We start from the raw sequence: 17,809 nt of genomic DNA, 5'->3' as shown, positions 1-17,809 counted from the left end.
AAACCTCTGTACAGCGACAAGCGCAGGGATATCACTAAATCAATATATGTATAGAATTTTTTTTATTAAAACTATTTGAAATTTCAGTTTTTCATTGCTTTGTTTCGTTAACAATTTTCTAAAACCTTTCATTTAAATTTATTAAGTGAACATTTTTTTTTATATATTTAAGTTATGTATGTAGTTAAGTACATAGGGGGGGAATAAGAATTTTAGGTAGACTAATGGGGGGCTGGCAAAAAAACGTTGAGAAACACTGTAACACATATATCATGAAATAACTCTCCGAAACCTGTGGCTAAACTTCATCATTGGCCGTCAAGACTGAATGCAAAACCAACCATTCCTTGACGTCTGGTCTTCCACGACAGAGCGAGAGACACTGCTCAACACCACTTTCTGGAACCAGCTGCCATTCCACATATATATATTGTTATTTTTTGCGACTGAGGCGCAAACTAGCTGCTGTGGTCTCTGGCAGAATGACCAGCGCTGTAGAACATTCTGCTCCTCAGCATAATGCTGAGCCAGGGCCAATTACAGCCACAGCACACACGCATTACACACTTGAAACGAACTGAATGGGAAAAGATATTTTTTTTTCATATCACTCATATATATAAGACAATATTGTAACAATTTAATGACAATTCAAAATGGCCGCCGTAGTATATTTTGTACGTTAAAAAACGTTGGCGCTACTATATTTTAGTTCTAGGTCTCAAATTTGTGTATCTATTTTGATTATAATTTTCTAATAGAGAGCAGACTTCTGTGCCTGAGCAATTATGGGCCAAATGCAGCTTTCCTTCACCGTGAAAAATACTAAATAATATTAAATCACCAATTTGTATTCACTCAATCCGGCTGAGCTAAAAATAGTGAGATTTAAACATGAGGGAGCCACATGTTAACACGTGCTGAACACCCGGCGACGCTTCCTTAACATAAACAGAACTGGTTTCTTTCATTAAACAAATAAAATTCAAAGATTTAAACATTTAAAAAATTTTGTTCTAGGATTTGTCGATATTTTTGCTATTTAATTTCCTCAAAATCAAAATACCTGGTAACTTCAGACTGCGACTTATTATATATAATTTGTTAGCTGTTATTACGAAATAAATAAATAGAAATAATAATTTAATTAAACAATTTTTAACCGGATTGAAGTTAACCGGAAGAAGAAGAGAAGATGGCCTAAAATTGTTAAAGACCTGGGATCCAATAATATCCAAATTAAAATCTCAAGATAAACAATACGCGATAATAGAGGTCACCGTGAGCCATTTATGCCAAAACCCTCCATCTTTTAGTCGATACCAACTCCGTGGAAATAAATACAGATAATACAACTTTTTCTACAGCTGTGATACTTTTTGATATTCAACATCTTTTGTCATCAGTCACCGTGACCACGCACGCTGTAAAGCACGCGAAACGTCGGTTAAATTTAAAATTATGTAATATAATTGTAAATTTATAATAATACGTAACTTCAATCCGGTAAAAAAGTCTTTTCTTTAAATGTCTAAAAGTTAAGTCAATAAAAGACAATAAGAAATAATAATAATTTTTGAAGTTATACTTCTTTAGGCGCGATATGAAAAATTGATGAGAGTGAAATTTTACGATGCGCGCGCACCGTGACACAAAATTAACAGAATGAAGTTAGTTCTAGGTGGCATGAAAATCGATAATAACTATGTTCAAGTTTAGTATTTTTAAATTTAGAACACGTGTTTCGTAACAATTAAACAGTGTGAATAAATAAATATTATTTTGGTGTTTTTATTAAATCAATTTCATATACGACGGTGATAGTATTTACTAATAATAATTTTATTGATTAATTTTAATATTTATCGTTAATCACTACTGCATTTTAGTTTTTTTTTTTCCATACGCCAAAGAAGTATAACTTCTAACGCGTGTACGTACACACACTCTTTTTTTAAAGATAAAACCACAAGGGTAACACTGCTCTAGAATGTCGCATCTCTACTAAACTATTTAAAAAGTATTCAAAGATAATCACGTCATAATCCATAAATAACTTAAATTATCTCGTGACTAATAAGTTAATGAACGACCAAATAACTTAGATGTGGGTTCCGTGTTAATTAAATTGCATCCGACACAGTCCGTATTTGTTGGATTAGATTTTTAGGAACCGTTGTTAAGTATATAGAAAAGCAATGTATGCTATTTATTTTACTTGTATAGTACCGTTAATTTTGACGTATCCAGAGCTTTTAGAGGCAAAGGTATGTTAGTTAAAATTAAGCTAATAAGAAGGGTGCGTGTACTTATGTACGCGCGTAAGAAGTTCTTTGGCATTATTAAAAATAGTTTTTGATTGCATGCAAATAATTAATTACAATTTAATAATCAAGGACTGGAAAATGAGTCATTATAGTCAATAAAGTTCAGTTTACATTTGTAAAATTAAATAAATAAATATTTATTATTATTCTCTTACATTAAGTGTAACATAAATTGTAGTATTATTCGAATGTTGTTTTTAAATTATGTCCAATGCCGTATCATCTCCCGGGGGCAACTTCATTATGTTAATTTTGTGTCACGGTGCGCGCGCATCGTAATATTTCACTCTCATCAATTTTTCATAACGCGCCTAAAGAAGTATAACTTCTAAAAATCTCAGCCCAACTCAACTGTAAGTTGCTGTCCAGCAGTACTGTTTTTAGTGAGCCCATACAATCGTGTAACAGCTTAACCTGCCATACAAAAATACTCAATAGAAAAAATAATAAAACTAAAAAAACGTACACGTAACATAAACAACACCAGCTCCAAATAATAATTCAAGGCTAAGTGGCAGATCAAAGGAGTCCTGGCCACGCACGTCTTAGTTGAATCTTCGTGTGGTCAAAGCACCAAGTCATTGTTCTGAAGTGCGGCATCCAAAATTAATGTAAAGGAGATGGCACCATAAGAAAAATGATCATACTACAAACATCAGGCACTGCAAATAAATTTCCAACCCTGGCATTTTTTTTTTCTATGTTAATAACTATTTACTGTTTTCAGTAGATAATTACAGTAAATCTACCGATTCGAATCAATTAGCAATTTAACGCTTGCGGATCTCCAACATTCTTTGCACTGACGGAAACAAGCCATTTACGGTCAGTCTTTTGCCGTTGCTCGGTGCGTGTGCACGTGCGTGATTTCCTAAGTTTAGTGCAAAAAAATAGTGTTGTGTTTGTGACGCTTGGATACATTTAACGGATCTTGTATTGGTATTTGCAACGCTTTTAAACGATTTAATACCGAGAAATTTGATTTATAGTTTAAATTTGGTTTAACTTTTTTCTCTGTTGATGTCACGGATAACTTAGTCCAGTCAAATTATGGCTAAAAACGGGTTAAATAAACATGAGCGAACACAGTTTGGGGATTTTGAGGATCGATAGGGGGGTGTATTCTGAGCATAAATTCCAATTTGAGGGGTTGTACTGAGGTCAGCTCAAGGTCATTTCGATGGAAACGCGTTTAATTCGATATCTCGAGAATGGTTAGTGTTAGGCGAAAAATTGTAGAGACCTTTTCTTTTCCTAACTAAATTTACTAACTTTTTTATTAGAAACTTTTTTTTATAACATTAATATTTTTCAAGTTATTACTCCCGCAAGGCAGAAATTTTACTTTTTTTTCAATTTTTCGTCGTTTTCTCCCCAACCATTAAATTTTATTAAATTTTACCGATCATGGAAGTGTAGATCTTTTAATTATGAACAATTTTGTTCAAAAACTTTTTTCCGTAATGCCAATACCTTCGGAGTTATAGATTACTTTACCGAGCGAAATCCGCGCCACTGTCGCAATATGAAAAGGTCAATCGATTAAGCTATTTAAAAATTAGGTATTTAATATGGGTAAATCCTTGGGTTAATTCTTGGGTTAATTTGGGTAAGAAGTAAATTAAAAATTAAAACTGTTTCACACATTTATTGATAGAAAAATAGGTTATAAAATTCGAAATATTAAGCACCCGAGGTCGATGGAAGTGATTCGTAAATATTCGTGGTCCTGACGGTATCGGTATTATTAATCTTAATATATGATTAATAATGATAATTAATCAGTAATTATTAGCCGATAGCGATGTCATTGAAACCAGCTCCGGATAATTTAGGACGACGTATGCCCCGATACCGTCAGGACCACGAATATTTACGAATCACTTCCATCGACCTCGGGTGCTTAATATTTCGAATTTTATAACCTATTTTTCTATCAATAAATGTGTGAAACAGTTTTAATTTTTAATTTACTTCTTACCCAAATTAACCCAAGAATTAACCCAAGGATTTACCCATATTAAATACCTAATTTTTAAATAGCTTAATCGATTGACCTTTTCATATTGCGACAGTGGCGCGGATTTCGCTCGGTAAAGTAATCTATAACTCCGAAGGTATTGGCATTACGGAAAAAAGTTTTTGAACAAAATTGTTCATAATTAAAAGATCTACACTTCCATGATCGGTAAAATTTAATAAAATTTAATGGTTGGGGAGAAAACGACGAAAAATTGAAAAAAAAGTAAAATTTCTGCCTTGCGGGAGTAATAACTTGAAAAATATTAATGTTATAAAAAAAAGTTTCTAATAAAAAAGTTAGTAAATTTAGTTAGGAAAAGAAAAGGTCTCTACAATTTTTCGCCTAACACTAACCATTCTCGAGATATCGAATTAAACGCGTTTCCATCGAAATGACCTTGAGCTGACCTCAGTACAACCCCTCAAATTGGAATTTATGCTCAGAATACACCCCCCTATCGATCCTCAAAATCCCCAAACTGTGTTCGCTCATGTTTATTTATTTCGTAATTTGACTGGAGTAACTTATTCGTTGAGTTATCACAAAATTTGAACATAATTTAGGCAAATAAATGTTTACAAGTTTTGTGTAATACGCTCTTAATGGAGTTAAAATTTCTATTTAGGTTTTTTATTGTTTCGCTAGTTTCTAATTTATGTTCTAATATCACTGATGTGTGTGTAAAATTTGTGACGTCATGATATCATAAATGTTGTGTTAGGACTTATAAAGTAAAAACTAAATATTTACACTCATTTACGTCGGCATTTTTTCCCGCGTGTTTTCAAGTTTTTTGCGACTCAAAAATTATCGTGTTCAAATAATTGTTTGGAAGGAAGTCTGAAGCTCAAAGTATTGGATTTTGAAATATCACGTATGTGTGTGTAAAACTTGTGACGTCATAATTTCTTGCTTTAAAGACAAAATTAATACGTAAAATAATAATAACAATAGCATTTTTTCCCGCGTGTTGTCAAGTTTTTGCGACTCAAAAAAAATGTATTGGATTATTACATTCGGAAGTTAAAGCGATAGTTTCGACTATATTATATTAGAATACAGATATCAGACCTGGTTGTAGCGCCACTGGTTTTTTTGCGTTGGGTTCAAAACTAACACGTAGCTAATATGACTTTTAAAACATATGATGTTAACTTTCCAACGAAAGTTTCATTATTCAAATGCCTGTTCGGAATAAACAAATACCACCAGAGGTCTAAAGTATTTATTTACTACGTATTCCAACAAATTATACTAGATATCCTCGACGTCCGTCGTTCCACAACTGGGCGTTTTTTAAGGGCGTTTTTGCCGCGCACCACCACTTTGTGGAACCAGCTTCCCACTGAAGTATTTCTGAACCAATTCGACTTAGGGTTCTTCAAGAAAAGAGCGTACCAATTCTTTAAAGGCCGGCAACGCAGTCGCGCATTGAGAGTGTCCATGGGCGGCGGTATCACTTAACATCAGATGAGCCTCCTGCCCGTTTGCCCCCTGTTCTATTAAAAAAAAACCGAGCCAATTCGACTTAGGGTCCTTCAAGAAAAGAGCGTAGGTACCAATTCTTAAAAGACAGGGCACCTGCGAGCCTTCTGACAATGTGACTGTCCATGGGCATATCACTAAACATCAGATGAGCCTCCTGCCCGGTTGCATAAAAAAAAAGATATAGCCATAGATGGAATACATAATTTATACAAAAAGGTTCAAACATTTACGAAAGCAAAAATGTAATAAAAAATTCGGTTTTACTGTGTGATGGTGTGTTGGGTGTGCTCATGATGCAGGATATTAGCGCTATGGATATTCTTAATACTCCTTTTAAGCATATTCCGCGATAGCTCAAACAATTTAGTATGGAACCCACATGGAACAGCTGCCCACTAAAGAATTTCGGAACCAATTAGACTTAGGGTCCTTCGTGCACCAATTCTTCCAACGCCTGCACTTGCTAGCAGTGTGTCCATGGGCGTATAACTTAACATCAGCTGTTATATAGAAAAAAATGTCTCAAGTCTCCACTTGGGCGGTCATTCCATTCCATGTTTCTAATACGATGAAGTATAGCCCCTCGTTTTTAGTTCTTTATCAAGCTTGTAAGATACTGCAGTAGTCGTGTTTATCTTTTTGATAAGTGACGTCAGAGTTGATTGATAAATGATACAAAGATGAATCAACTTATCAGAATGTTGGTAGATTGAGTATTTTGTCGCAGTATACACCTCAAATTAAATAAGGCAGGCACAAGTTTTATATAACACGGGGAAAACGGGCGTAACAATAGGGTGGCAGGGCTGGCAAAATGCCACGGGCCCCCAACCCAAGAGGGCCCCTGCCCAAGAGATATTATGGTCTATGAATGAATGTGAAGTCTCCAATACGCATTGGGCTGGCGTGGGGACTACAGACCATTCCCTCTCGCCTAAGAGAGAAGGCCTATGGCCATTAGTGGGACATATACAACGTGTAATTGAGCACAACGTGACGATTTTTACTGATAGGGCCCCATTAAAAGAATTTGCCACGGGCCCCAGATGGTATACGCCACTGCATCTTATGTTAAGTGATACCGCCCATGGACAGTTACTTTGTCAGAAGAATCGCGAGTGCGTTGCCTTATAAGAATTGGTACGCTCTTTTCTTGAAGGACCCTAAGTCGAATTGGCAACTTCTGTCGGTAAAAAACAAAGTGTCAACTGTCTAATGTCAATTATCACCTGACAAATGTTTATTAACAGTAGCCTTCCGGCCAAGCTAGTCTTGCTATGTCTATACAGTAATTTTTCAATATGCAATTGACAATTCAAACCGCCATTTTCATGTGCCTAAGTTGAAAGACATGAATACCGGATATGGTCAATTGTCATCGGTCAAAAAACTTAATTAATGTCGCGCATGAAGCTGTGATAGATATATCCTTATTAATTTTTTCATTCCATTTCTTTAAGCCTTAGTTTTTGTCTGTCTCTTTTCACAATAGCGTCAACCTCATTCGAGAGACAGAGACGAATAGAACTATAGTAATGCCCCCTAGACGGGTACCGCGTTAAAGGAAACCCTTTTTTTTTAACTATTCAAAAGCTAGAACACGGATTTAATATAGTTATTTACTTAGTTTAATATAATAAGGGGCGTTCAAGTATTATGTAACGTATTTTGGGGGGGGGGGGGGGTCCTTTTGTAAAACGTTACGATGCGGGGCGGGGATTAAATTACGCGTTATTGTTAATATTTTTTCGACTTACACCACATAATAGTAACTAAAGAGTCACTAGGTGGTCACGAAACGTTTTACTATACTTGGGTACAATACTGTACTTGGGTACTGAATAACGTTACGGCGAGTTACATGGGGGGGTCAATAATCACCAAAAATTGCGTTACGTAATACTTGAACGCTCCCTAGATCCTAACAATACAATTGAAACAGGTGCAAAGGTATAAAGGTACAAGGTGCAAGAGGTATGATAAAAATCAGCGCGTTATAGGGGGGACGAAAATCGCGTTGTAAGCCATATTTCGATGTATTTGCAATCTGCAAAGTTCAAGGCCCTATTACTCATTCTTATAAATAACATATTTAAAAACGTTTACATAAAGAGTAAATAGCAATTCCAAGAAGAGAGGTTGTTCAAACCGCATGTCCTATTAGATATTTTTATGCGCAATTAACACTTTCTCATTGTGAAGTGGTGAACAAATCCCGCATATTGACTCTATGACTACCATACGTGAAAAATGAATTGGTTTTTGACAGATGACAAGTCATAGTTCGCGCTAAGTCATATCTGAAACTCACCCTTCCGTACTCAAATACGTGTTTAATATTTATAAGACTCACCGCGAGTATCTCTAATTCTTACCCTTCAGTAATTATCGTGTGTGTGTGTCAGGCACAGAAGGCCCATACACAAAAATATAAAAAAAAAACATTCTGTGACGATAAAAAGCTCCAAAAAGGTTTGTTTTTTAATAAAAATTAAAACCTGAACTTTTGGAATTATGTGTTATTAAGAGTACAAGGCCAAGATACTAGTTTAAAATCTCACGAAAACCGGTTGAGTTAGAGAGATGCTCTATTGTTAACAATAAAAACGTATAAGTGATGTTTATTATGTAGATTTCGAATAGCGAAACATTGTTCTGTAGTGCAGTTTATGTTATCTTCACATAAACAATAATAATACGCACAGAACACTAACCGCTTTGAAATAACGTTTTTATTTCTATAAAAACGATGCATTTTAATATTTTCTATCTGTAGACCGTGACATAAATCGTAAAGAAGCCATAGATGCTACACAATTTTTTCTAATCTCGTGTGCCTGTGTCCGGTAAATTTAAATTTGGAACGCCCGCGGCGTCAAATCGGGTTCGTTATCGAATTCAAAAATGGAACGTGTTTTTCAATTGTTCGGTTGAGACGTGTGACCTTGACGTCCGGTTCGAGGGTTGGGACCTTAGTGTGGGCGTGTTCTTAAGCTTAGCGATGAATTATTGAAAGCAAGTAAAAACTGTAGAAAGTTTTAAAGTGATTGTTAAACGCATTTTACGTCAATAACACGTTATCAGACAATAAATATGATATTGAAAGCAGTAATTATTTGCGAAATAACATTTAGTATTTTTAACAGAACAAAGTCGTGCTTTATCATGAACTCGTGAGTCATTGAAAATAATTTGCTACAGTACACATTATGATTAATTTGTAAAGAGTTTGTTTCGTATTAATTGAGTTACGTGAGATAACTTATATAGTAAATTGTCTATGTGTGTTGTGTGGACTCAGTTTCCGCACTTAGACGCCCATTTGGTCCGTTGTGCGTAAAGTCTTGTCTAATAAGCCATCATAGCTCCTTCCATAAGCTCAGCGAGCTCACCGCTCCGAGGATTTCTGTTTGTTGGGAAACCACAGCCACGCATTCCCGGACTACGTGGGTGACTGATTCCTATGCGCTGAAACAGGGACTGCACAAGGGACTGTTTGTCGCGTCAAGGACAAAGATATGTTTATTAAGGAGACAGGGGCCCGTAATTGTACCTATCATTATTTTTAGATTAGCTCTGTTGAGGTTTAGAAGTCGCTTTGTCACTAGCGGGTTTACTGCTGGCAGTTCTATTAGTAAATTGTCATTATCTTTCTCATCTCCTGGTACAGAGGTTGGGTGTCTGTTTGTGAATCCTTGTTATCCATGCTGCTTATGTAAGTGTTAGTTGTTTTTATTTACTTCATTGCTACAGCTAATTCAAGTGAACACATAACAATTATTAAAAATATAGCCAAAACGGAATACTGGTTATACAAATCATTATTTTTTTATTTTTACATCGTTGCAGTAATAATTTAAACATACAGCACAATTAAAATGATTAAAAAAAGAAGGCCAATCTGGATGGTTTAGATTTACAAATCCTGGTAGATGGCGCTGCAGTCGGCACTTTCATACTTTGTTTAATATCCTAATCTCTTGAAATATCATGCAGGACAACGTAACAGCACAAAACTATTAATATTTTCAATACATTATTCCAGACCATAACGTTGATAGCTCTTGAAACTAGATTAAAGTTTGATTGACCTTTAAAATACGTGCTTAGAAGTGATACGCAATTGCTCCTAACCCGTCTTTTGGATTACTCAGGCTTCACATACAAAACAATTTAATATATATGAAAAATACTTTAATATCTTCACATAATTATCTTCATATTGTCAAGTTATTTATACTTTCCAGACGATAACGTATATTATATAAAACAAAAACAAATAAATATTTGCAAAAAGCGTTTAACCTAGATCGCCAACAATTGGGACACACCCGATTTGCAAAGGTTAGCCGACTATGAATGAACTCATTGAATTTTGACTGCGAATTTGTTATCCCCGCTGATGTTATGTGCGCCTGGTACTTGATGACAGAGGCGGCTAATATTTTGTACGGACGGCTTTAAAAAAAAAAGTTTTTTTTTTAAATTACATCAGGTTTGTATAATAAAGTAGAAAAATAATGTAGAAGAGTGATTGTCTATTAATTGGCAATTTGGCAATCTATAGCATGATGATGTTTTAGGGGAAAAAACCACAGACTTATTAATACCAATAATAAACTTTGACAAGACAAATCAATAGAGATTATAATTTTAACCACAGAGCATATGTCTGTAAGTACTATTGCAGTGTTAATGCATACTTGGGCGCGGTATAGCGGTCAAGGAGTGATCTTACTGATAAAATGCATACATTGATAAGATAGCGTGAACTAGATACTGTGTAAACATCGTCGGCCTACACACATATCAGTATATTTAAAGATTTCTTAAGGATGTATTAGGAATTCACACCAATATAAACACAGAAGCGTATTCGTGTTATGTCAGCTGTCAAAAGCTTATGTGTCATTCATAAATTTTACCGCTTAAAGTCTACAGATTAAGAATCTACGCAGTTCCATTTTCAAATGGAAATTTATTACTTGATGCAGCTCCTATTTTTTGTCGAACGTGTCCGAATACATAATAGTTTAAACTAAATATCATAAATTTGTGCTTAAAATTTATTGTATTTGATTATTGGTACCTCCTTTTGGTGTCTCTTACTACAGGCAGGTACTAAAGCGCAGCAAAAAAAAATCGGTTGTCTGTAAAGTCGGTTTACTGACGATAGTTGAACGTGACAACGTCATAAAAAATATTGATGAGATGGTTGCATTTTTCAAAAAAAATATTAAATTTTATTTGTAGGTATTTTGTATGGATATAGAGAAGGAGGTAAAAAGAAATCACAATTGAATTGATCAAGTTACATTTATTTGTACGCATAAATACTATTATGTCAATTTTAAATGGAACGCCTCAGACCGAGGTAACGCCGCATGAGTCACGTTTTTTCGTGCGACCAGCCGGCTCCATCGAATTATAAGACGTTGTCACGTCAAAAAATACAGGGAATACATAGGGGAGAACAGATATTATAAAGAATACATTGTTATATAACTGAAGTAGCAGATGTCACAATAAATAGACATAAGTGGAAATGGACTCAGAAGAGAGACAGAAAAGTGGAGCAACACAGTATTAAACTGGTGCCCATGATACTATAACGAAAGAGGAAGACAATTTAGAAGGTGGATAGATAGAGGAAACAGCAGGTTGTACATGACAGAGAGGGCATAGTGCAGACAGTAATGGCTGGATTTGGAGAAGGCTACTACTGGAGCCTGGAGGTTGGTGTTCTCTTGTCCTGTCCTGTGTCAGATGCAGCAGCTCTGTAGTCGCTCCCTAAGGAACCCATTTTATTTCTATGCCGCCGTTTACCCTGGATTTACTCATCATAATTATTTGAAGGAAGCACACGTGTCATTGTTACCAGAGGCACATATGCTTGATTTAAATATAATCACGTAAATATTCACTGTCCCACATTCAACGCAACGATTGTCGCGACAAACAATACTATCTCCTTTCCCATCGCTTTCACTCACTCGCATTGTAACAGAGATAAACTCAGCGCAATAACTCACTTTTATACTGCGCCGCACATAATATCTCTATGGTCTTGACAGTTGACATTGACAGGCCATAAAACCTTTAAAATATGACATTGACAATTGGCATTAACATTTGAAGGATATATTAATAATAAATCTCGCTTAAATATTCGCTAATAAACGCAAACTAATTATAATATAAGAAAATGCGTTTTCGCTAATCTCAGTATAAAATAATCGTCGTCAGATGAGCCTCCTGCCCCTTTGCCCGCTGTTCTATTAAAAAAAACATTTAAGTTACAAACTAGAAAATTAGGAGTTTCGTTGTGTCTCTGTCGCAGCCAACTAGCTTAATTAGCCGTTCAATTAACAGCCTAGCCGTTTAATTACGGCCTGCGAGATGTTCAGCCAGTTGATTAGACAGCTAGGCAAATGACTTGGATCGATGACGTTTCATTACTCACTTTCTGCCACTCTCAAACTCGAAACTTCTCTAACTGTCAATATGGCGTCGGCAAACCACAACTTTGATGGTGTTTTCCAAATTTTCATAAAAAACAACTATAATGGAAGCGTGTAGTGACAATAATAATGTGAATGCTTTTAAAATTGCTTAAGTCATTAAGCAATTTAAGTTTAAAATAAATATTTTTTATGTCATATGTTTATCTTTTTAATTTCTGCCAAATAATGACTCTATCGTGCGAATGGCCTAAGCATTAGCCAACCAGTTTATTAAATGCTGTAACAAACGCTACGACTGAATCAGGCCGTTAGTTAAACGGCGCCGTTTAGTTAAAAGGCTAGGCTGTTAATTGAACGGCTAATTAAGTTGGCTGCGACATCTCTATGCATTTACCATTGTTCGGATTAATACGTGCAGCTGAGTTTCATCATCGGACTTCGACTGAATAAGAAATTTCACCCGTATCACTTCGATGTCCGTCGTCCGTCCACCACCACTATGTGGAACCAGCTGCCCACTCCTTCAATTAGTAATTCTTAAGAGGCTGGCTTACTTCTAGAAGTGTCTATGAGGTATCACTTAACATCAGGTGAGCCTACTGGTCTATAAAACTCAGTTGTATTGGCCCTTTTACCAACAGTGAAACAATTAACATAACGGTGCGCATCTAATTACACCAGACACGGTGGTAAACACAGTAGGTACTTCATCTGAATATAGAGAGACACATACACAACGTTGTATAGGAGTTACAGCGCGCAACCGCGTTTAATGAAATATTCTATAAATAAGAAAATTAAAAATTTTACACTACTTGTAGCAATCTATATATATAAATATGAAACCCGTTTTCCGTTGTCACGACATAACATGAAAACGGCTTGATCGATTTGTCAGATTTTTTTTTTGTGTTTGTAATTGTCAGGAGAAGGTTCTTATAAAAGAAAAAAAGAAAAAATTGCGCGGAAAATTAGAAAATTTAAGAATACTTAACCACCATTCAATTCGAACTTTTTGATGTAACCTTATGGCGTTTGACATAACATTGACAGAATGCGTGCTGCAAATATCGTCAAAGAGGATGTAAGAAAAATGAATATCGTTTAAAATAAATGCTTCGATCGGAGTTATTATATTGATAATATAATAATATGCGAGCCAGAAAAACAAACAAAGAATGTTGTATAACATAAAGCATTAGAATAATAAACACTTTGTTTCTGAAATATTTTTTAATAATTTATACCAATTTGAAATTAATATTCATAGTTAAGACAGGACAACGTCTGTCGGGTCCGCTAGTTACAAATAAATATGATGTTTTCTTATTAGGCTTTACGACAACCTAACTGTAATACAAAAAAAGAACAATAAAAATAATAACTAACCTTAAAATATAATAACTAAAATATATAAAAAAGGAATCCCTTTAGGCAAGTTTCCGAAGCTACTGGCAGCGTTCCCCCTTTGAATAGCTAAACTAATATGTATACGTATACAGTTTTCTAATGTAACATATTATGATTAAATTCGGTAAAATAAATAAATTAAAAAACCTAACTAATAATGAACTTAATGTCCTATTGGAGATTATGACTTGTGAACTTGAAACTCTCAAGAGTCTCTACTCCAAAGGGAACAAAATCGAAGTTAGAGGAAATACTGATATTTGAGCCGTTTATTTTCCACCTCCTTGTGGCCGTATCAGCTTTTTTGCTTTTCCGAGGAGATGAGAAGTTACATCTCATACAAAAGCCCACTGTATATTAGTTTTGTCTGGTTCTCTTTCCCCACAGGCTACCAAGTCATAAACTAGCAGGAATGTTTTCTAAGTTGCTATTTACGCATATATTAATATATTATGCGATACTATAGGCATTATGTAGGTGGATAGGTGATTGACCGACGTAAAGACATTGTGGTTTGAGGTCATGCGTTCAATTTCGCACATTCTGTGTCACCTTCCCAGTACTACCTTCCACTTGATCATATTTAACGAATAAACTTTGGCGTTGGGTAGAGATGTGGGGTCTCTCTGCATCTTCTACATTTATGGAGAGTGTTCAGAGTTGTTTGGACCAATACCTGCAGCTGAGTTTCTTTATCGGACAAAAGTCAAAAGTCAAATCATTTATGTCAATTAGACCATCCAAAATGGCACTTTTGAACGTCAAAAAAAAATACAAAAAAGATTCTAGTTGCCCCTTCCAAAAGGTAGTTTCGTGTGGAGAAGAATGGGCAAGAAACTCCACACTTACTCTTTTAAAATAGGTTTACAATATTTTGTTACATTTGTTAAATAATTATATGTGAAGACAATGTAGTCTTAGAATAAACTACTATACTAAAAAAGTTAGTATACATGTTCCTCACATATTTACAAATATCGAAACCGTAGAATATTAACATTAAAGAGTAATAAAAATATTTAAAAAAAAACACAATAAAACAGTGTGTGAGATACAAAAAAAATAATTACATTTGTAGCATTATAAATTTAAAAAAAAAAACGCATAAAATAAACGCATCGGACGTCGACGCTTAATATAAAATACCCTAACAACACGTAACACCTCGACGTCCGCCGTTCCACAACTGAGTGTCATATAAGGCATTATTTGTCGTGCATCACCACTATAAGCGTACCAATTCTTTAAAAGGCCAGCAACACACTAGCATTCTTGTTTTTGAATTAAACAGAAAATCCGCGCAAAGCTTCAGAGTGTTACACAAGTCGATTTTAAGAAATTTAATTTAATTTTGTTTTATGTACCAATACAAGATCTTTGTTAATTAGTTCTAGATTAGTGCACTAAGTGAAAGTGTAAAAGTGAAGTGAAAAGTGAAATGACGTGACGATGCAGAGGCAGTTAAGCAACGTCAGCATACAATCCTACCAGGATTACCAGCCAAGTAGAAAATATGGTAAATATAAGCGCCTGTACATATCGCCTGGTATTATGTCCAATAGTCACCATTGAATCTGGGTTCTATGTGTCTATTGATTGAGTCATAGATTAATAATAATCATCATCATCATAATATTAATAATAATAATTCTTTATTTTCTCTCATATAACATTTGAAACAAACGGTAGTACGCTTTCAGTTAAGAAGGTATTGGGAGACTGGTTTCCAAGCTAGGTATGAACCTGTGATATGGATAACCAGACTTCCATTCCACAGCAAAGTCATACTGAGTCAAAACAAAAAAAAAGTACATATGAGTAGGCAACAAAATTTAAAGTTTCTAAAAAAAGGACAAAATAAAAAAAAACTAATCAAAACAGTCAACTAGATTCCCATAGAAATAGAGTTGAATGTGTGTGTGTCTGCGTGGGCGTCTGTGTGCGTGAGTGTGTGTGTGTACCGTTGGAGTTTTCCATGAGTAAGGCTCTTAAAGGCCTATGTCAAATCTAAAATCATGTTAGTTAATTAATAAAGCAAGCGAATCTGTGATTCATATCACGCATTGTGGATTATTTATTACACTAATATTATGAAGAGGAAAGATTTGATTGTTTTTTTGCATTGAATACTAAAAGAACTGGACCGACTTATTCAAAAACTTCGATAATGACGGTGTTAAAATACCAGTAAAAACTATATCTCAGACGCCTCAGAAACTATTGACAATAGACCAAAGTGATGTACTACAGTTTTATAGAAGACATCAATAGCTACAATAAACCATATTTAAAAAAAAATGAATTTAAAAGTCCATTTGCTACGAAAGAATTAATGCGGGTGGATCCGCAGAGAATCTTAAAGTAAGGGTGTGTTATAAAGTCTGGATTGTTTCATATAAAATAGACATGTTTTAAGCATAAGAGACAAGTTAGTTATAGATAGTTATATGTTTAAAGAACTTTATTTCTCATTACAAAAATTTTTTTTTTTTATTTACATGAGAAATTTAATATTAAGTATATACAAACGAGATACACGTCGCCATCAGCTAGCCCAATTCTAGTCTAATGGGCCCATTCTGATGTGTGTCTTTAATGCCCTTTTGAATTGATCAATCACGCTAATGTTACGAAGCTTAGACGGCAACCGATTAAACAATTGCACACCCTCATACCTAATAGATCTCTTTAAATAATTTGTGCGCGGCTTTGGCAAGATAAGCAAACTCGCTCGACGAGTATTGCGTGTAGTGGTGTATTTGATTTTATTAAATGATAAGTTACTATGTAGAGAGTTATTTAAAATTTTTTTAATAAGGATACAGGTGCTATAAACATATAGTTGTTTAATCGTCATAATTTTAGTTTCTTGGTAGATTTTATTAGTAGGTGTTAAAAAATTGTATCTGAATAGTGCTTTTATTAATTTATTTTGTAGTGTTTGTATTGTAGAAATTTTGTTTTTGCATGCTGTACCCCATATTTCAATTAGGTATATGAAATGTGGCTTGACTAAACAATTATAGATCAAATGACGTACAGATTGCGGAATGCATTTAGTTGTTTTCACTATCTCTATTATAAATGCGGCGAGTTATGGTTTTGTCATTTTAGTCATATAAATTAACGCTAAGCCGAAATCGGGTAATTGGACAGGTGCCCCCAGAAAATGGATAAAAAAATTCTATGCTAAAAAAAAAAATTCACCTGTTCTTCACATTCAGGTATCTGACAGTTTAAAAGTGGAAATTAACATAAAAAATGGCGCATTTAGTCGGAATTCCATAAAAAGTATATATAAAAGAAAAGATTTGTTAAATAATTTTCTGGTGTTCCACTATCTGCCTTGTCACCCGACTTCTGCTACACATTGATTTATTACCCTGTATTCCATTATATTTATTTTCCATGCATAACAAGATGAACTCAAAACACAAGGTAAGGTTTAAAAAAAAACTAACAGTATGTACTGTTAGTACAAAGAAAAAAAATACAAAGTCAAAGTTGTACCAGAGACACAAATGTTCATTTATATAGACAAAGATTATTCTTCAATTAAAATCATTGGCGGTACAACCTCTCAGATTTCTGAATCTCTTTCATGATCAATTTCAAATCTAATAGGCAAGTTGGTGATCAGCCTCCTATGATACACCTATCGAGCAAATATTAAATGCGCACATAGAAAGAAAGTCCATTAGTGCACTGCCGGGGATCGAACCTACGACCTCTGGTATGAGAGATGCACGCTGAAGCCACTAGGCTGCTCTTTATTCTTCAATCATCAGTGAGAAATCATTCAGTGTTTAATTCTCCGAGCTGGTTCACAAAAAACTGTATCCTTATTAATATGCATATGCATGTGTAATCAAATATTTTTTTTTACAATCAGACTACGAGGATGAGGACGAAGGTGAGGTTCTATTATTTTTTAATTTATCTTTAGACACATAAAACTAATAATAAAATAATATACATTGAAATAAATAACTAAACTTATTAATATTTGTCTTTGGATATCAAGTGTCCGAGACAACATTTTTCGACAGGCGACTCACTAACCAAACGAATTTTGTATGTTTTTCATATCACGTGAT

At 34.5% G+C, this 17,809-nt stretch overlaps 1 protein-coding gene across 7 annotated transcripts in view; it reads left to right on the top strand.

Annotated features, from left to right (window-relative positions):
• The window catches only part of LOC125058592 (spectrin beta chain, non-erythrocytic 1), a 141,344-nt gene that overhangs the window by 8,587 nt on the left and 114,948 nt on the right, over positions 1-17,809 (top strand). For 3 of the 7 annotated variants that reach the window (XM_047662698.1, XM_047662696.1, XM_047662693.1), the window contains exons 1-3: positions 15,099-15,228; positions 17,133-17,150; positions 17,605-17,625. The exons of 1 other annotated variant lie outside the window; for it this stretch is intronic. In XM_047662698.1, coding sequence (XP_047518654.1) covers positions 15,162-15,228; positions 17,133-17,150; positions 17,605-17,625 — 106 coding nt within the window. In that variant the 5' untranslated portion in view covers positions 15,099-15,161. Of the gene's footprint in view, positions 1-3,158; positions 3,267-15,085; positions 15,229-17,132; positions 17,151-17,604; positions 17,626-17,809 lie in introns of those variants that run through there. 3 more of the 7 variants (XM_047662694.1, XM_047662699.1, XM_047662695.1) reach the window with 3 other exon arrangements.

Source organism: Pieris napi, chromosome 18 (genome assembly GCF_905475465.1).
Source record: "Pieris napi chromosome 18, ilPieNapi1.2, whole genome shotgun sequence".
NCBI lineage: Eukaryota > Metazoa > Arthropoda > Insecta > Lepidoptera > Pieridae > Pieris > Pieris napi.
Note: the sequence above shows the minus strand (reverse complement) of the source record. Positions and strands in the feature narration are given on the sequence as shown.